This window comes from Bombina bombina, chromosome 6 (assembly GCF_027579735.1).
Source record: "Bombina bombina isolate aBomBom1 chromosome 6, aBomBom1.pri, whole genome shotgun sequence".
NCBI lineage: Eukaryota > Metazoa > Chordata > Amphibia > Anura > Bombinatoridae > Bombina > Bombina bombina.
The window spans coordinates 1,047,160,710-1,047,181,812 of NC_069504.1; the positions used below are offsets into that span (position 1 = coordinate 1,047,160,710).

General features: G+C 40.1%; 1 protein-coding gene across 1 annotated transcript in view; it reads left to right on the forward strand.

The window, feature by feature from the left end:
• Positions 1–21,103, forward strand: part of IQSEC3 (IQ motif and Sec7 domain ArfGEF 3) — a 374,477-nt gene that overhangs the window by 276,885 nt on the left and 76,489 nt on the right. The window contains exons 6-8 of the mRNA XM_053718818.1: positions 6,913–7,035; positions 12,570–12,736; positions 12,901–13,040. Of these exons, the coding sequence (XP_053574793.1) occupies positions 6,913–7,035; positions 12,570–12,736; positions 12,901–13,040 (430 nt within the window). The remainder of the gene's footprint in view (positions 1–6,912; positions 7,036–12,569; positions 12,737–12,900; positions 13,041–21,103) is intronic.

Consider the following 21,103-nt stretch of genomic DNA (forward strand, 5'->3'; position numbering starts at 1 on the left):
GTGGTTCCCAAAAAAAGAGGGAACTTTTCGTCCTATTTTTTTTTATTATTATTATATTTTTATTGAGGAATCATAAACAAAGCAGAATTGTAAGGGTTTCAATTACAGAGGTTACAGTTGCATGAGTTTCTAGTCAAGAGATAAAAATAAATTTGCAATCATATAATATTTGTACTATGATATATTTTAATTTATATCAAAGATCATGACCTTGGTCTAAAAAGATCTCTGTATTTATAGAAATATAGCTAATAATAATAATAATAATAATACCTGTTATCAGTGCCATGAGTCGATTAAGTTCGAGGTTGTGCGCTATACAAGTATCCAATTATTAATATCCTCACTTTTGGCCCTACTTATGTATACTCAGACCTCTTTTGAATCATCATCTAAAGATATGTTATAAATGTTGTCAGGAGAGAATAAAGAAGAAAATAAAGAAAATAGAGGTTCAAGGCTGGACAGTTAATTAGTGTATGTAAATGTGGTCACCATACTTTAAAGATGCTTCTAGTGAGGTAAGGTTTCGGAGTCTATATGTCCATATTATGGATATGGCAAGTGTAATATAGTGAAGCTTAAGTATATTGATAGCTATGGAAAAAGTTTATCAGCTATGTCCCTCTGGACGCCATCTGATGGGTAAAAAAAAAAAAAATCTGAATTACATATATTTATAAGTAAGTATTAGTGTACAAACATCTGTGAAAGCTCTTGCTTATATTTGATTACTTGTTATTGTAGCATTTGTCAAAATGAGTATAGGAGGAGACAAACTTATTAAATTATAAATATTAAGAGACTAAAGAACTTTAGTGCATTGAACCAGGCAGCCTATCTAATTTGATATTCTGTTCTCCTAATAATTAAAACATACATCTCTATATATTTTATGTTTGGAGGTAAATTTATAAGTCTATAATGATGTGGCTTCAGTGGTATAACTAATCTTTAAGGAGATTCATGGTAGTCGGCAATCTAAGTTATAGGAGTGTATTTGATGATGTTGCTGTCTGGTTAGCAAAAGGAGATATATGTTGAAACATGAGAGTAGAAAGATTTAATGATTTCAGTGGCGTATTAGTAGGGCAGTGATGTGTGTATTTATGCTATGTTTAGCGATTCTCTTATAGCCCCTAATGTGATTGTGTAGATATAAATATATTCTACCCTAAAGTTAGGCATCACACGACTTAGGGATTTGAATAAAGTCTATGGTGTTGTCCTGGTAAAGTATGTAGTCTGTTCTACACGTTGCAGGCCACACGAGAGGGGGAAGAGAATTATATATAAATCGATCTGTCAGGACTAACTTATTTATTGTAAAGCATTGATCCAGATATATAACAATGGAAGTATCGCATTTGTTTTCCCTACCCCTAAAATACATGTAAAAAGGCAGACCTTGAACAACTCAGAAAATGATGTGCATATAAACATTACAAATCATCATGACTTAGTTAGTCACAACAAGAAAATAAATGATAAACACACTCAAAAACCTCCCTTTGCAATCTTAAACTTTAACTTATAAATTAACTTATATAGACTGCTCTAATGTTCTTACCTTTCAATTAACAGTAATCATTAAATAGCGAAATGAAGCAAAAATGTTATACCTTTTAGCGTCTTGGAAGCAGAACTTTGAACTGTAAAGCATGCAAAGTGGGGTATATTTATAATGAATAGTAACAGATAAGTCCCTTCTGGATCTATAGGGAAAAACTACTAACCGATACCACCGAAAAGCTAAGGCAGTATCATATCATCTGAGAAGGGCTTCTACAAACTACCCCTCTCCTATCTTTGGCATATGTCCACCAATATAGAAATAGGAAATGTCCCCATCTGAAATAATTGAACATCTCCTCCATCCAATCTTGTCTGAAAGTTTAGACCATCTATAGTTGGGCTGATCGTGGAGTCTTTTTGGTGTCTCTGAAAGCTGCTGTGTGTCTTCGAGTGTGCTTCATCTTAGTAGCCGCTTCTGACTAGGGGCCCCCATCAAAGTCTGTGAGGAATGCGACACATTCTTGAATTGCATCTATGTACCGAAGCCTATTTGGTATTCTGGCGAGTGCCAATGCATGTAAAGCGGCAGGAACCAAGCAGTGATCCCCAATATCAAAGCGCCCAAGAACTGGGCCTGTTGTTTTAGGAGACATGTGGCTTAGATCATGTGCAGAGTCCGTCTGCGGCTGTGAATCTCCGGAGCGAGGCACACTGTCATGTTGTCCTGTAGGGTTTTTGTGAGGTCCTGCATTAGTAGTTATTTGTGCCACAGATTTAGCGCCATCATGATTGCTGGAGTCCGCAGATCCTTCTCGCCGGGCACACAGTGAGCTGTTAGAAAAAAGCTTATCCATCAGGTAATCAAATGGCGCTTTATCAAGCAGTGTTTCAAAAAGACCAATTTCTCAAAAGATGGTAATAGATGTTGTTGCAACTCCGATTCTTCCAGGCAGGACATTTTGAAAGGAGATGTAAAAATAACCCCACACACTTCCTCCGATTATTTATATTTTGATAGGTTGTCGGTGAATTAGCTTAAGGTCCATTTAGAGAGGAAAATTGAAGAGATCCAGTAAACCAGATTGCTCGGACAGCACTGGTAACCCGGCTCTTTCCGGGGGGGGAAGGTGGATACCTATTAGTAGGCCGCCGCCTTAGGTCTATCTACGATCTGAGTCCCCAATGCCATAAAAACAGCAAAAAGAAGTGATCTAGGGTCCCATATGCCAGATCTATGGAGCTTTAAGTTATAAAGTTCTTATCTTTGATGTTAGGCGTTAATAATCAGCGGATTATCAAGGATTCTGTTGGAGCCTTCAGAAAATGCGTCCTAAAACGCAGTACGGACACGCCCCCCTTTTCGTCCTATTTTAGACCTAAAGTGCCTCAACAAGTTTCTCAGAGTACCATCCTTCAAAATTGAAACCATTTGTTCCATTCTTCCTTTGGTCCAAGAGGGTCAGTTCATGATGACCATAGACCTGAAGGATGTGTATCTTCATGTTCCCATCCACAAGGATCATCACAAGCTCCTGAGATTTGCCTTTCTGGACAAACATTTTCAGTTTGTGGCTCTTCTTCCTTTTGGCCTTACCATAGCTCCCAGAATTTTCTCAAAAGTTCTGTGGGCTCTCTTGGCTGTGATCAGGTCTTGGGGGAATTGCAGTGGCGCCCTACCTGGACGACATATTGGTTCTTGCGCTATCTTTTCAACAAGCAAACTCTTATGCAGAGATCTTGTCTTTTCTACATTCCCACAGATGGAAAGTGAATCTGGGAAAGAGTTCCCTTGTTCCAGCTACAAGGGTTGTTTTCTTAGGGACCATAATAGATTCCCTATTGATGAAAATATTTCTGACAGGGGTCAGTAAATCCAAAATGATTTCCTCTTGCCTCTCTACAGTCTACAGTCCATCAGTGGCTCAATGTATGGAGGTAATTGGTCTGATGATCGCTTCCATGGACATCATTCCCTTTGCTCGATTCCATTTGAGAGCTCTGCAGTTATGCATGCTCAGACAATGGAATTGGGACCATTCAGATCTGTCTTAGAGGCTAGATCTAGATCAGTTGACAAGAGATTCTCTTCCATAGTGGCTTTCTCATGAGCATCTGTCCCGGAGCACCTGCTTCCGGCGACCTTCCTGGGTGATTGTTACCACAGACGCCAGCCTGCTGGGCTGGGGAGCAGTCTGGGACTCGTTAAAGGCGCAGGGACTATGGACTCATGAGGAGTCTGCTCTCCCCATAAACATCTTAGAGTTGAGAGCGATTAACAATGCTCAGATGGCTTGGTCTCAGTTGTCCTTAGCCCGGTTTATCAGATTCCAGTCGGACAATATCGCCTCAGTGGCTTACATCAACCACCAGGGAGGAACTTGGAGTTCCTTAGCCATGAAGGAGGTGGCTCGAATTGTTCAGTGGGCTGAAGCTCACAGTTGCTGTCTATCTGCCATCCACATTCTATGTGTGGACAACTGGGAAGCGGACTTCCTGAGCATACAGACTTCTCATCTCGGGGAGTGGGCTCTCCATTCGAAGGTGTTCTCCAGGTTAACCCTCAAATGGGGAACACCAAGCTTCCAAGGTATGGTTCAAGGTCAAGAGATCCACAGGCCTTCCTGATAGATGCTCTGGGTGTTCCTTGGGATTTCAGTCTAGCATACCTGTTTTCTCTGTTTGCTCTTTTTCAACAAGTCATTGCTCGTATCAAACAGGAGAGAGCATTGGTAATTCTAATAGTTTCTGCATGGCCTTGCAGGATCTGGTATGCAGACTTAGTGAAGATGTCAATTTTTCCACCTTGGAGGTTGCCTCTGAGGAAGGACCTTCTAACTCAGGGTCCATTCCTTTATCCAAATCTAGTTTCTCTGAAGCTGACTGCTTGGAGATTGAACGCTTAGTTCTGTCTAAGCGTGGATTTTCTAAATCGGTGATTGAGACCATGATCCAGGCTCGCAAGCCTGTTACTCGAAAAATTTACCATAAGGTATGGAGTAAATACCTTTATTGATGTGAATCCAAGGGTTACTCTTAGAGTAGGGTCAGGATTCCTAGGATTTTGTCTTTTCTCCAGGAAGGTCTGGAGAAGGGTTTGTCAGTCAGTACTCTGAAGGCTCAGATTTCTGCATTATCTATTTTGTTACTCAAGCATCTGGCGGATGTGCCAGATGTTCAATCTTTTTGTCAGGCCCTGGTCAGAATCAGGCCTGTGTTTAATTAAGTCTGTTGCTCATCCTTGGAGCCTTAACCTTTTCTTAAAGTTTTGCAACAGGCTCTGTTTGAGCCATTGCATTCCATAGATATTAAGTTGTTATCTTGGAAGGTTTTGTTTCTTGTCACTATCTCTTCTGCGCGGAGAGTTTCGGAACTCTCTGCTTTACGGTATGATTCGCCTTATCTTATCTTTAATGCTGATAAGGCGGTTCTTCGTACTAAAATGGGTTTCCTTCCGAAAGTGGCTTCAGATAGAAATATTAATCAGGAAATTGTTGTTCCTTCTCTATGTCCTAATCCTTCTTCTCATAAGGAACGTTAGTTGCACAATTTGGATGTTGTGCATGCTCTAAAATTCTAATTACAGGCGACTAAGGATTTTCGCCAGTCCTCTGCCCTGTTTGTTTGTTTCTCTGGAAAGCTTAAAGGTCAGAAAGCTACTGCTACTTCTCTTTCTCTCTGGTTGAGAAGTATTATTTGTTTTGCTTATGAGACTGCTGGTCAGCAGCCTCCTGAGAGATTTACGGCTCATTCCACGAGGGCTGTCTCCTCTTCTTGGGCTTTCAAAAATGAAGCTTCTGTGGAACAAGCTGCAATTTGGTCCTCTCTGCATACTTTTTCCAAATTTGATACTTTTTCCTTGGCTGATGCTTCTTTTGGGAGAAAGGTTCATCAAGCGGGGGTGCCTTCTGTTTAGGTCTGCCTGTCTTGCTATGCCTCCCTAGTCATCTGTGTCCTCTAGCTTGGGTATTGATTCCCACTAGTAATTGATGACGTTGTGGACTCTCCATATCTAAGAAATCTTTCTGAATATGGAGAGTCCACGACCCCACCCTTTTATTTAAGACAGTTATTTTTTACTAAACCTCAGGCACCTCGACACCTTTGTGTGCATTTTTGTTTTTCATTGTCCTTTCGGTCGAATGATAAGGGATTATGGGTAGGAGAGTGACACGTAAAGGGAGACTGAACCCAATTTTTTTATTTTGTGATTCAGATAGAGCATGCAATTTTAAGCAACTTTCTAATTTACTCCTATTATCAATTTTTCTTCGTTCTCTTGCTATCTTTATTTGAAAAAGAAGGCATCTAAGCTATTTTTTTGGTTTAGAACTCTGGACAGCACTTGTTTATTTGTGGGTGAATTTATCCATCAATCAGCAGGAACAACCCAGGTTGTTCACCAAAAATGGGCCGGCATCTAAACTTACATTCTTGCATTTCAAATAAAGATGCCAAGAGAATGAAGAAAATTTGATAATAGGAGTAAATTAAAAAGTTACTTAAAATTGCATGCCCTATCTGAATCACGAAAGAAAAAATTTGGGTTCAGTGTCCCTTTAACAGCTTTGCTGTGGTGCTCTTTGCCTCCTCCTGCTGGCCAGGAGTGATATTCCCTCTAGTAATTAATGACGTTGTGGACTCTCCTTATCCGGAAATAAATTTATCAGGTAAGCATAAATTTCATTTTTAAGTTTTAAGGTATTTGAGTGGGGAAGGCTACATAGTGTATGTACTGTATATGTGTATATTTGCCTATACGTGTTTATATGTGTATTAATGTATGTATTTACATATATAAATATATATATATATATATATATATATATATATATATATATATATATATATATATATATATATATATATATATATATATACCCATTCACATATTTAGACATTATATACATTATAGCCCTTTCCATTCAAATGCCTTGTCATATACCATATACCTTTTAAATTTGTATCAATATTTATAAGAATCATTTTTTATCAGAAACTGTATATATGAGTGTAATAGTTAATTTTAATGTATTTATGTTGTGTTCAGTGCACTTTTTTTCCTTAACATTTACACAAGGTATTTAGTCACGCTATCCGGACAAGTGTTTAATTTCCACTTGCAATACGCACGCAAGTTAGCGTGGTCATCATATTACTTATTTAATTTTTATTTTATTTTTATATCCCCTTAAATATTGTGATTACCAGTCAGTGAAAACCACTACATGGCATGCATAATTATAACTCTGTGGCTTAACAAGGGAGCATTATGAAACATATAACTAAAAACCCCACACATAACTATGCATACTGATAGAAGAGATGATATGTGCATACTCAGATGTTTTGTTTGGCACATTTCTAGCAAACATTCTCAGATCACTGTGTCTCTTTTAGCTGTGTGGTGGATGAGATGGATTTCTCAAACATGGAACTGGATGAAGCTCTACGGAAGTTCCAGGCTCATATACGTGTGCAGGGAGAGGCTCAAAAAGTGGAACGTTTAATTGAAGCCTTCAGGTGAGCACAGACTAAAACATGACCTTAAAGATAAAAAATATTAATCAGCTCAATATATATATATATAAAGTGCCCAGAACATAATAATCTTGGTTTCAGTATGTGCAGCTGGAGAGTTGCTTGATGTACATAATTTTAAAAATGGTCTCTCGTTGCCATACAGTGAGTGACTGAGATGACTGGTTTGTCAATTAAAATGACATAAGGCAGAGAGATAAGATAATATCTTTCTACACATAAATATAATACATACCTCTAGTAAGTGATAATCATTTTGCACTTTTAAAGTGACAAAATAACAATTGAATCTGGCTCTTTTCACTCTCCTTAAATAAAGTGATGCAGCATAGCTGTAAAAAGCTGACTAAAAATATCACCTGCTGATCTCTGTGTGAAAAAAAGAAGTTATTTTACTTCAAAATGTCCTCATTAGACACATCCTATTGTAAATGGACTTTAAGCAACCAATCAGGGGGTCCATCCGATAAAAATCGTCGCCCGCAAAAGCCGGCGACGCCAATATTTACGCTGATTTGGTATCACATATACGGCGTAACCTAGAAGTTACGCGCGTATATTTCTGCCGTCGCCCATAGTTTTTTGGGCCATAGGCAGGTATACCAAACCAGCGCAGTTTGGTATCCAATATGCAGCGTAAGGACTTACGTGGCGAAAATGGAGAAAACTTACTCCATTTTCACCTCGCCACAAAAAGCAGCCGTAAGAAGCCTTACGCTGACTATTGGAGCCCCGTAACTCCCTAAACTAACTAGAAAATAAACCTAACACCTAACGCATGCGCAATGTCTATCTCCCTGTCAACCGCGATCTTCTAAAATAAACCTAACACCTAACGCATGCGCAATGTCTATCTACCTGTCAACCGCGACCCCCCCCCCCCCGAAATCCCTAATAAAGTTATTAACCCCTAAACCGCCGCTCCCGGACCCCGCCGCCATCTACATAAACTAACCCCCTACTGTGAGCCCCTAAAACCGCCGCCATCTACCTTATCTATCCCCTAATTAGAACCCCTTACACCGCTGTCATCTACCTTATCTATCCCCTAATCTGACCCCTTACACCGCCGCCACCTATATAAAAATTATTAACCCCTAATCTAATCCCCCTATACCGCCGCCAGCTATATTAATATTATTAACCCCTAATGTAAGCCCCTTACACCGCCGCCATCTCTATTAAAATGATTAACCCCTAATTTAATCTACCTACCCCGCCGCCAGCTATATTATCTATATTAACCCTAAGTATATTATAGTTAATATAGGTATTACATTATATATAAACTATATTAACCCTAATTATATTAGGGTTAATATAGTTAATATAGTTACTATAGTATTTATATTAACTATATTAACTCTATCTAACCCTAACACCCCTAACTAAATTTATATTAAATTAATCTAATTCATTTATAAACTAAAATATTCCTATTTAAATCTAAATACTTACCTATAAAATAAACCCTAAGATAGCTACAATATAATTAATAATTACATTGTAGCTATGTTAGGGTTAATATTTATTTTACAGGTAAATTGTTAATTATTTTAACTAGGTATAATAGCTATTAAATAGTTATTAACTATTTAATATCTACCTAGTTAAAATAATTACCCAATTACCTGTAAAATAAATCCTAACCTAAGTTACAAATACACCTACACTATCAATAAATTAAATAAACTACAAACATCTATCTAAAAATACAATTAAATTAACTAAACTAAATTACAAAAAAAAAAAACACTAAATTACAAAAAATAAAAAAAAGATTACAAGATGTTTAAGCTAATTACACCTATTCTAAGCCCCCTAATAAAATAATAAACCCCCAAAATAAAAAAAATTCCCTGCCCTATTCTAAATTAAAAGAATTTCAAAGCTCTTTACCTTACCAGCCCTTAAAAGGGCCTTTTGTGGGGCATGCCCCAAAGAATTCAGCTCTTTTGCATACAAATACAATACCCCCCCCCCCATTACAACCCACCACCCACATACCCCTATTCTAAAACCACCCAAACCCCCCTTAAAAAAGCCTAACACTACCCCCTGAAGATCTCCCTACCTTGTCTTCACCACACCGGGCCGAACTCCTGATCCGATCCGGGCGATGTCTTCCTCCAAGCGGCAAAGAAAAATTCTTCCTCCGGCGATGTCTTCCTCCAAGCGGCAAAGAAGAATTCTTCCTCCGGCGACGTCTTCCTCCAAGCGGCAGCAAAGTCTTCATTCTTCCGGCGGCATCTTCAATCTTCTTTCTTCGCTCCGCCGCGGAGCATCCATCCCGGACGACTACTGAACGCCGAATGAGGTACCTTTAAATGACGTCATCCAAGATGGCGTCCGCCGAATTCCGATTGGCTGATAGGATTCTATCAGCCAATCGGAATTAAGTTAGAAAAATCTGATTGGCTGATTGAATCAGCCAATCAGATTCAAGTTCAATCCGATTGGCTGATCCAATCAGCCAATCAGATTGAGTTCGCATTCTATTGGCTGATCGGAACAGCCAATAGAATGCGAGCTCAATCTGATTGGCTGATTGGATCAGCCAATCGGATTGAACTTGAATCCTATCAGCCAATCGGAATTCGGCGGACGCCATCTTGGATGACGTCATTTAAAGGTACCTCATTCGGCGTTCAGTAGTCGTCCGGGATGGATGCTCCGCGGCGGCGGAGCGAAGAAAGAAGATTGAAGATGCCGCCGGAAGAATGAAGACTTTGCTGCCGCTTGGAGGAAGACGTCGCCGGAGGAAGAATTCTTCTTTGCCGCTTGGAGGAAGACATCGCCGGAGGAAGAATTCTTCTTTGCCGCTTGGAGGAAGACATCGCCCGGATCGGATCAGGAGTTCGGCCCGGTGTGGTGAAGACAAGGTAGGGAGATCTTCAGGGGGTAGTGTTAGGCTTTTTTAAGGGGGGTTTGGGTGGTTTTAGAATAGGGGTATGTGGGTGGTGGGTTGTAATGGGGGGGGGGGTATTGTATTTGTATGCAAAAGAGCTGAATTCTTTGAGGCATGCCCCACAAAAGGCCCTTTTAAGGGCTGGTAAGGTAAAGAGCTTTGAAATTCTTTTAATTTAGAATAGGGCAGGGAATTTTTTTTATTTTGGGGGTTTATTATTTTATTAGGGGGCTTAGAATAGGTGTAATTAGCTTAAACATCTTGTAATCTTTTTTTTATTTTTTGTAATTTAGTGTTTGTTTTTTTTTGTAATTTAGTTTAGTTAATTTAATTGTATTTTTAGATAGATGTTTGTAGTTTATTTAATTTATTGATAGTGTAGGTGTATTTGTAACTTAGGTTAGGATTTATTTTACAGGTAATTGGGTAATTATTTTAACTAGGTAGATATTAAATAGTTAATAACTATTTAATAGCTATTATACCTAGTTAAAATAATTAACAATTTACCTGTAAAATAAATATTAACCCTAACATAGCTACAATGTAATTATTAATTCTATTGTAGCAATCTTAGGGTTTATTTTATAGGTAAGTATTTAGATTTAAATAGGAATATTTTAGTTTATAAATGAATTAGATTAATTTAATATAAATTTAGTTAGGGGTGTTAGGGTTAGATAGAGTTAATATAGTTAATATAAATACTATAGTAACTATATTAACTATATTAACCCTAATATAATTAGGGTTAATATAGTTAATATATATAATGTAATACCTATATTAACTATAATATACTTAGGGTTAATATAGATAATATAGCTGGCGGCGGGGTAGGTAGATTAAATTAGGGGTTAATCATTTTAATAGAGATGGCGGCGGTGTAAGGGGCTTACATTAGGGGTTAATAATTTTAATATAGATGGCGGCGGTGTTAGGGGCTCACTTTAGGGGGTTATAGATATAATATAGCTGGCGGCGGGGTACGGGGGGTACGGTTTAGGGGTTAATAACTATTAGGTTGCGGCGGGGTACGGGAGCGGCGGTTTAGGGGTTAATAGCTTTTTTATTGTTAGGCTAGTGAGGGGGGATAGCGGATAGAGGGTTAGACGTGTCGGGCTATGTTAGGGAGGCGTGTTAGACTTGTCGGGCTATGTTAGGGAGGCGTGTTAGACAGTGCGGGTGTTTTAGACTTTAGTCAGGTTTTATAGGCGCCGGCAGTTTCTAACGTGCCGCAAGTCACTGGCGACGCCAGAAATTTGTACTTGCGCAGATTTCTGGACATCGCTGGTTTGTCAGACTTACGGCACGTTAGCATCTGACGGCGACTTATATGGGATAGCTCGAGTTGCGAGCTGAAACTGCGGGCGACGCCGGTTCCCTCGCTTGCGCCGCAAACTGCGATCTATATCGGATCGCGCCCCAGGATGTTTAAGGAAGTTTACTATGTAATCTAGTGAGATTTAAATGAAATCCCATGAGATAACAGTAAAGTGAAATGTGAACTCAGTTCAGATGAAGATGATTTGTTTTGGTTTTTTTTCATGCAGGTGACATTAGCAGAAACTTAGAAACTTTGTGGTAAAATCTTTTTTTACATAGAGATGCTCAGGTGATATTTTCTTGTCAACTTTTTTTTTTACAGTTATGCTGTATCACTTTAAGATATTTATTTATTATGTTCCTTTAATCCTGTACCTGGTAAAATCCCTGCGGGCATGCCTATTTTTATTATCAGCCAATCCAATACTGGTACAAGATTAATTTGTGAGTGTGCATATTTATACAGGATTGGAAAGCGGTGCCGGCAAAGAGTGATTTGGGCATTCCAATGCAGGTGCCAGGATTGACTTTAAATATTACAAAATTGTATGTCCTTGTAAGTGGGAGAGGAATTACCAGTGGTTTGATAATTTAATTAACTTTGAAATGTAATCCTTAAAAAATTATTATAAATCAATTTTAATGAATATATAAGCTGGGTTACTCAACTCCAGTCCTGAGGACTCGCATAAAGTTCATATTTGTAGGACTATATTTCTGTACTTCAGATATCCTAAAAAATCTGTCCTTGTAGTAGATCCTGAGGACTCGAATTGGAAAAACCTGAAGATTATAAACTGAAAATCTGTTACATAAATTAACAATGATGATTCTAATTGTACCTTATAGATTATGTATGGTTATATGTGATGCTTACACTTCTATAAATTTTAATGTTTTGAATTGACATGAATGTCAAAATTAAACTTTCATGGCTCAGACAGTGCATGCAAATTACTTCTATTATCAAATTTACTTTGTTCTGTTGTCTTCTTTGTTGAAAAGCATACCAAGTAGGCTCAGAAGCAGCAATGCACTACTGGGAGCTAGTTAGGGATTGTTAGGTACACACATATGACTTTTGTCATTGGCTCAATGGCTCCCAGTAGTGCATTGCTGCTCTGATGCTATTTGTTTAACCCCTTTTCAGGAGTTAAAAACATTGTTATATGTGAGCAATAGGGCAATGATAAAATGCTCTTTTTTGTCCCTTTAATTTATGTTTTGGAAGCTGTATCCTTTATATCCATTGCTATTTATTACTCATCTTTGTCCTGAACAGTCAACGTTACTGTATGTGTAACCCCGAGATCGTGCAGCAGTTCCACAACCCGGATACCATCTTTATCTTGGCTTTTGCCATCATTCTTCTAAATACAGACATGTACAGTCCTAGCATCAAACCAGACCGTAAGATGCTGCTAGAGGATTTCATCCGCAACCTAAGAGGTCAGAGTCTCCAGAAATGTGTAATAAAGCGTGTGTGCAAGCCTGGGTAGAGATGGTTGTGAGTCTGGTGGGAAACAGGTAGACTTTGTTGGAGGGGATAGAACCTTATATCATCTGCCGCTGTCTGTACGTATATATGGTTCCAGCTGCTTATATTTCCCCAGGGGTAGATGATGGGGCTGACATTCCTCGGGAAATGGTGGTCGGGATTTATGAGCGTATCCAGCAGAAGGAGCTGAAATCCAATGAGGATCATGTGACCTACGTGACAAAGGTGGAAAAATCCATTGTTGGGATGAAAAGTGTGAGTCCTGCATAGTCCTGGTAATCAAGTCAAGTTTGATACTAAAAACAATGCAGTATAAGATCTTAAAAGGGTATTGTAGCTATTTATTTATTTATTTGTTTAATCTAAAAGAAGACATTTAAAATGTATAATTATTATTTTTACATACTGATTCATGTCCTAATCAGACCAATGTTTTCCTCCCAGGCTTCAAGGGACACATTTTTTTTCTGCACCAGCTATACTGCTGTATTAAATTGAATGTAAATTTATGGCATATTTACTTTTTTTTTTTTAGGCAAAAAATATTTTAAAAAATACAAGGATGCAAAAAAGGGACGGATGCAAAAAAGGGGGTAATGCAGTTTATTCAAAAACAGAAGCAATCCATAAAAAAAGGAAGTGAAAGAACTAGGTCTTATGTGTTCCGGCTATGCCTTACGCATAGACCCTACAAATATTTTTAACAGGTTAAAATAAATGTTACTTTTAAATGGATGATTTTTTTAGTACAATTTTAGTTTTTATTTTAAATTTTTTATTGAGGAAAAGTAAATGTATACAATTTGTATGATGAAATCAATACAGCAATTATTTGTGACATATCTGACAAAAGTTATACAGGAGTATTGATAGTCCTCATTTCTCTTGTTAAGTGTAGTCAGTCCACGGGTCATCCATTACTTATGGAATATATCTCTTCCTAACAGGAAGCTGCAAGAGGATCACCCAAGCAGAGCTGCTATATAGCTCCTCCCCTCACATGTCATATTCAGTCATTCTCTTGCAGCCTAACTAAAGATAGGTCGCTGTGAGAGGTCTGTGGTGTTTTTTAACTTAGTTTATTTCTACAATCAAAAGTTTGTTATTTTAAATGGCACCGGAGTGTGCTGTTTATTCTCAGGCAGCATTAGAAGAAGAATCTGCCTGCGTTTTCTATGATCTTAGCAGACGTAACTAAGATCCACTGGCTGTTCTCATCTGAGGAGTGAGGTAACTTCAGAGAAGGGGAATAGCATGCAGGGCCCCCCTGCAAATGAGGCATGTGCAGTAATTATTTTTCTGAGGAATGGAATTGACTGAGAAAATACTGCTGATACCAATGTAAAGTAAGTTCAGCCTTAAATGCAGTGATAGCGACTGGTATTAGGCTGATGAGTGTGTGTACACTGAATGTATTTTTCTAAGGAATGGAATTGACTCTGAAAATACTGTTAATACTGAAATAATGTATGAGGCTTAACTGCAGTAAAAGCGACTGGTAGCAGGCTTATTAATAACAATTCATAACTTTTCAAATGTATGTTTAAAACGTTTACTGGCATGTTAATCGTTTTTTGTGAGGTACTTGGTGATAAAACTTATTGGGGCATGATTTTTACCACATGGCCATCTTTGTTTTCTGCATAGAAACAGTTTTCTGAGCTTCCCCACTGTTGTAATATGAGTGGGAGGGGCCTATTTTAGCGCTTTTTTGCGCAGTAAAAATTCAGTCACAATCTGTCTACTTCATCCTCCATGATCCAGATCGTCTCTAGAGAGCTCAGGGGTCTTCAAAATTCATTTTGAGGGAGGTAATCAGTCACAGCAGACCTGTGACAGTGTGTTTTGACTGTGAGAAAAACGTTAATTATTAAATTATTATCCGTTTTTGGGTATTAAGGGGTTAATCATCCATTTGCTGGTGGGTGCAATCCTTTGCTAGCTTAATACATTTACTGTGAAAAATTGGTTGCTATAACTATTTTGGTTCATTGTTATTTCAACTGTGACAGCTTTTTGTGCTTCTTAAAGGCACAGTAGCGTTTTTTATATTGCTTGTAAATTTATTTAGAAAAGTATTTCCAAGCTTGCTAGTCTCATTGCTAGTCTGTTTAAACATGTCTGACACAGATGAATCTCTTTGTTCACTATGTTTAAAGGCCAATGTGGAGCCCAATAGAAATTTGTGTACTAATTGCATTGATGCTACTTTAAATAAAAGTAAATCTTTACATGTAAAGAAATTATCACCAGACAACGAGGGGGAAGTTATGCTGACTAACTCTCCTCACGTGTCAGTACCTTCGCCTCCCGCTCAGGAGGTGCGTGATTTTGTGGCGCCAAGTACATCAGGGAGGCCCTTACAAATCACTTTGCAAGACATGGCTACTGTTATGACAGAAGTATTATCTAAATTGCCAGAATTAAGAGGCAAGCGCGATAGCTCTGGGTTAAGGACAGAGCGCGCGGATGAGGTGAGAGCCATGTCAGATACTGCGTCACAGTTTGCAGAACGTGAAGACGGAGAGCTTCATTCTGTGGGTGACGGATCTGATCCAGGGAGACTGGATTCAGAGATTTCTAATTTTAAATTTAAGCTTGAGAACCTCCGCATATTGCTAGGGGAGGTATTAGCGGCTCTGAATGATTGTAACACGGTTGCAATTCCAGAAAAATTATGTAGGTTGGATAGATACTATGCGGTACCGGTGTGTACTGACGTGTTTCCTATACCTAAAAGGCTTACAGAGATTATTAGCAAGGAGTGGGATAGACCTGGTGTGCCTTTTTCCCCTCCTCCCATATTTAGGAAAATGTTTCCTATAGACGCCACCACACGAGACTTATGGCAGACGGTCCCTAAGGTGGAGGGAGCAGTTTCTACTTTAGCTAAGTGTACCACTATCCCGGTGGAGGACAGTTGTGCTTTTTCAGATCCAATGGATAAGAAATTAGAGGGTTACCTTAAGAAAATGTTTGTTCAACAAGGTTTTATCTTACAGCCCCTTGCATGCATTGCGCCTGTCACTGCTGCGGCGGCATTCTGGTTTGAGTCTCTGGAAGAGGCCATTCGCACAGCTCCATTGGATGAAATTATGAACAAGCTTAAAGCACTTAAGCTAGCTAACGCATTTGTTTCTGATGCCGTCGTACATTTAACCAAACTTACGGCTAAGAACTCCGGATTCGCCATCCAAGCGCGCAGAGCGCTATGGCTTAAATCCTGGTCAGCTGACATGACTTCTAAATCTAAATTGCTTAATATTCCTTTCAAAGGGCAGACCTTATTCGGGCCCGGCTTGAAAGAAATTATAGCTGACATTACGGGAGGTAAGGGCCATGCTCTACCTCAGGACAGGGCCAAATCAAAGGCCAAACAGTCTAATTTTCGTGCCTTTCGTAACTTCAAGGCAGGAGCAGCATCAACTTCCTCCGCTCCAAAACAGGAAGGAGCTGTTGCTGGTGGGTGCAATCCTTTGCTAACTTAATACATTTACTGTGAAAAATTGGTTGCTATAACTATTTTGGTTCATTGTTATTTCAACTGTGACAGCTTTTTGTGCTTCTTAAAGGCACAGTAGCGTTTTTTATATTGCTTGTAAATTTATTTAGAAAAGTATTTCCAAGCTTGCTAGTCTCATTGCTAGTCTGTTTAAACATGTCTGACACAGATGAATCTCTTTGTTCACTATGTTTAAAGGCCAATGTGGAGCCCAATAGAAATTTGTGTACTAATTGCATTGATGCTACTTTAAATAAAAGTAAATCTTTACATGTAAAGAAATTATCACCAGACAACGAGGGGGAAGTTATGCTGACTAACTCTCCTCACGTGTCAGTACCTTCGCCTCCCGCTCAGGAGGTGCGTGATTTTGTTTCTGATGCCGTCGTACATTTAACCAAACTTACGGCTAAGAACTCCGGATTCGCCATCCAAGCGCGCAGAGCGCTATGGCTTAAATCCTGGTCAGCTGACATGACTTCTAAATCTAAATTGCTTAATATTCCTTTCAAAGGGCAGACCTTATTCGGGCCCGGCTTGAAAGAAATTATAGCTGACATTACGGGAGGTAAGGGCCATGCTCTACCTCAGGACAGGGCCAAATCAAAGGCCAAACAGTCTAATTTTCGTGCCTTTCGTAACTTCAAGGCAGGAGCAGCATCAACTTCCTCCGCTCCAAAACAGGAAGGAGCTGTTGCTGGTGGGTGCAATCCTTTGCTAACTTAATACATTTACTGTGAAAAATTGGTTGCTATAACTATTTTGGTTCATTGTTATTTCAACTGTGACAGCTTTTTGTGCTTCTTAAAGGCACAGTAGCGTTTTTTATATTGCTTGTAAATTTATTTAGAAAAGTATTTCCAAGCTTGCTAGTCTCATTGCTAGTCTGTTTAAACATGTCTGACACAGATGAATCTCTTTGTTCACTATGTTTAAAGGCCAATGTGGAGCCCAATAGAAATTTGTGTACTAATTGCATTGATGCTACTTTAAATAAAAGTAAATCTTTACATGTAAAGAAATTATCACCAGACAACGAGGGGGAAGTTATGCTGACTAACTCTCCTCACGTGTCAGTACCTTCGCCTCCCGCTCAGGAGGTGCGTGATTTTGTTTCTGATGCCGTCGTACATTTAACCAAACTTACGGCTAAGAACTCCGGATTCGCCATCCAAGCGCGCAGAGCGCTATGGCTTAAATCCTGGTCAGCTGACATGACTTCTAAATCTAAATTGCTTAATATTCCTTTCAAAGGGCAGACCTTATTCGGGCCCGGCTTGAAAGAAATTATAGCTGACATTACGGGAGGTAAGGGCCATGCTCTACCTCAGGACAGGGCCAAATCAAAGGCCAAACAGTCTAATTTTCGTGCCTTTCGTAACTTCAAGGCAGGAGCAGCATCAACTTCCTCCGCTCCAAAACAGGAAGGAGCTGTTGCTCGTTACAGGCAGGGCTGGAAAGTTAACCAGTCCTGGAACAAGGGCAAGCAGGCCAAGAAACCTGCTGCTGCCCCCAAGACAGCATGAAGAGAGGGCCCCCTATCCGGAAACGGATCTAGTGGGGGGCAGACTTTCTCTCTTCGCCCAGGCTTGGGCAAGAGATGTCCAGGATCCCTGGGCGTTGGAGATCATATCTCAGGGATATCTCCTGGACTTCAAAACTTCTCCTCCACGAGGGAGATTTCATCTTTCAAGGTTATCAGCAAACCAAATAAAGAAAGAGGCGTTTCTACGCTGTGTACAAGACCTCTTACTAATGGGGGTGATCCACCCAGTTCCGCGGACGGAACACAGGCAGGGATTCTATTCAAATCTATTTGTGGTTCCCAAGAAAGAGGGAACCTTCAGACCAATCTTGGACTTAAAAATCCTAAACAAATTTCTAAGAGTTCCATCATTCAAAATGGAAACTATTCGAACCATCCTTCCCATGATCCAAGAGGGTCAGTACATGACCACAGTGGACTTAAAGGATGCCTACCTTCACATACCGATTCACAAGGATCATTATCGGTACCTAAGATTTGCTTTCCTAGACAGGCATTACCAGTTTGTAGCTCTTCCCTTCGGATTAGCTACGGCTCCAAGAATCTTTACAAAAGTTCTGGGCTCACTTCTGGCGGTACTAAGACCGCGAGGCATAGCGGTGACTCCGTACCTAGACGACATTCTGATACAAGCGTCAAGTTTTCAAACTGCCAAGTCTCATACAGAGATAGTTCTGGCATTTCTGAGGTCACATGGGTGGAAGGTGAACGTGGAAAAGAGTTCTCTATTACCACTTACAAGAGTTCCCTTTCTAGGGACTCTTATAGATTCTGTAGAGATGAAAATTTACCTGACAGAGGCCAGGTTATTAAAACTTCTAAATGCTTGCCGTGTCCTTCATTCCATTCCACACCCGTCAGTAGCTCAGTGCATGGAAGTAATCGGCTTAATGGTAGCGGCAATGGACATAGTACCATTTGCGCGCCTGCATCTCAGACCGCTGCAATTGTGCATGCTAAGTCAGTGGAACGGGGATTACTCAGATTTGTCCCCCCTACTAAATCTGGATCAAGAGACCAGAGATTCTCTTCTATGGTGGCTTTCTCGGCCACATCTGTCCAAGGGGATGACCTTTCGCAGGCCAGATTGGACGATTGTAACAACAGACGCCAGCCTTCTGGGCTGGGGCGCAGTCTGGAACTCCCTGAAAGCTCAGGGATTATGGACTCAGGAGGAGAAACTCCTCCCAATAAATATTCTGGAATTAAGAGCAATATTCAATGCTCTCCTAGCTTGGCCTCAGTTAGCAACTCTGAGGTTCATCAGATTTCAGTCGGACAACATCACGACTGTGGCTTACATCAACCATCAAGGGGGAACCAGAAGTTCCCTAGCGATGTTGGAAGTCTCAAAGATAATTCGCTGGGCAGAGTCTCACTCTTGCCACCTGTCAGCGATTTACATCCCAGGCGTGGAGAACTGGGAGTCGGATTTTCTAAGTCGCCAGACTTTTCATCCGGGGGAGTGGGAACTTCATCCGGAGGTCTTTGCTCAACTGATTCATCGTTGGGGCAAACCAGATCTGGATCTCATGGCGTCTCGTCAGAACGCCAAGCTTCCTTGTTACGGATCCAGGTCCAGGGACCCGGGAGCGGTGCTGATAGATGCTCTGACAGCCCCTTGGGTCTTCAACATGGCTTATGTGTTTCCACCATTCCCGATGCTTCCTCGTTTGATTGCCAAGATCAAACAGGAGAGAGCTTCGGTGATTCTGATAGCGCCTGCGTGGCCACGCAGGACCTGGTTTGCAGATCTAGTGGACATGTCGTCCTGTCCACCGTGGTCTCTGCCTCTGAGACAGGACTTTCTAATTCAGGGTCCTTTCAACCATCCAAATCTAATTTCTCTGAGGCTGACTGCATGGAGATTGAACGCTTGATTCTATCAAAGCGTGGCTTCTCGGAGTCGGTTATTGATACCTTAATACAGGCTAGGAAGCCTGTTACCAGAAAAATTTACCATAAGATATGGCGTAAATATTTATATTGGTGCGAATCCAAGAGTTACTCATGGAGTAAGGTTAGGATTCCTAGGATATTGTCTTTTCTACAAGAGGGTTTAGAAAAGGGCTTATCTGCTAGTTCGTTAAAGGGACAGATTTCTGCTCTGTCTATTCTTCTACACAAACGTCTGGCTGAAGTTCCAGACGTTCCGGCTTTTTGTCAGGCTTTAACTAGGATTAAGCCTGTGTTTAAGACTGTTGCTCCGCCGTGGAGCTTAAACTTAGTTCTTAATGTTCTTCAAGGCGTTCCATTTGAACCCCTTCATTCCATTGATATCAAGCTGTTATCCTGGAAGGTTTTGTTTTTGATGGCTATTTCCTCAGCTCGAAGAGTCTCTGAGTTATCTGCCTTACATTGTGATTCTCCTTATCTGATTTTTCATTCAGACAAGGTAGTTCTGCATACTAAACCTGGGTTCTTACCTAAGGTAGTTACTAACAGGAATATCAATCAAGAGATTGTTGTTCCATCACTGTGTCCTAACCCTTCCTCAAAGAAGGAACGACTTTTGCATAATCTGGACGTAGTCCGTGCCCTGAAGTTTTATTTGCAGGCAACTAAAGATTTTCGTCAAACTTCTTCCCTGTTTGTCGTTTACTCTGGACAGAGAAGAGGTCAAAAGGCTTCGGCTACCTCTCTCTCTTTTTGGCTTCGTAGCATAATACTTTAGCCTATGAGACTGCTGGACAGCAGCCTCCTGAAAGGATTACAGCTCATTCTACTAGAGCTGTGGCTTCCACCTGGGCCTTTAAAAATGAGGCCTCTGTTGAACAGATTTGCAAGGCTGCGACTTGGTCTTCGCTTCACACCTTTTCAAAATTTTACAAATTTGACACTTTTGCTTCTTCGGAGGCTATTTTTGGGAGAAAGGTACTTCAGGCAGTGGTTCCTTCTGTTTAATGTTCCTGCCTTGTCCCTCCCTTCATCCGTGTACTTTAGCTTTGGTATTGGTATTCCATAAGTAATGGATGACCCGTGGACTGACTACACTTAACAAGAGAAAACATAATTTATGCTTACCTGATAAATTTATTTCTCTTGTAGTGTAGTCAGTCCACGGCCCGCCCTGTCTTTAAGGCAGATCTAAATTTTAATTAAACTCCAGTCACCACTGCACCCTATGGTTTCTCCTTTCTCGTCTGCTTTGGTCGAATGACTGAATATGACATGTGAGGGGAGGAGCTATATAGCAGCTCTGCTTGGGTGATCCTCTTGCGGCTTCCTGTTAGGAAGAGATATATTCCATAAGTAATGGATGACCCGTGG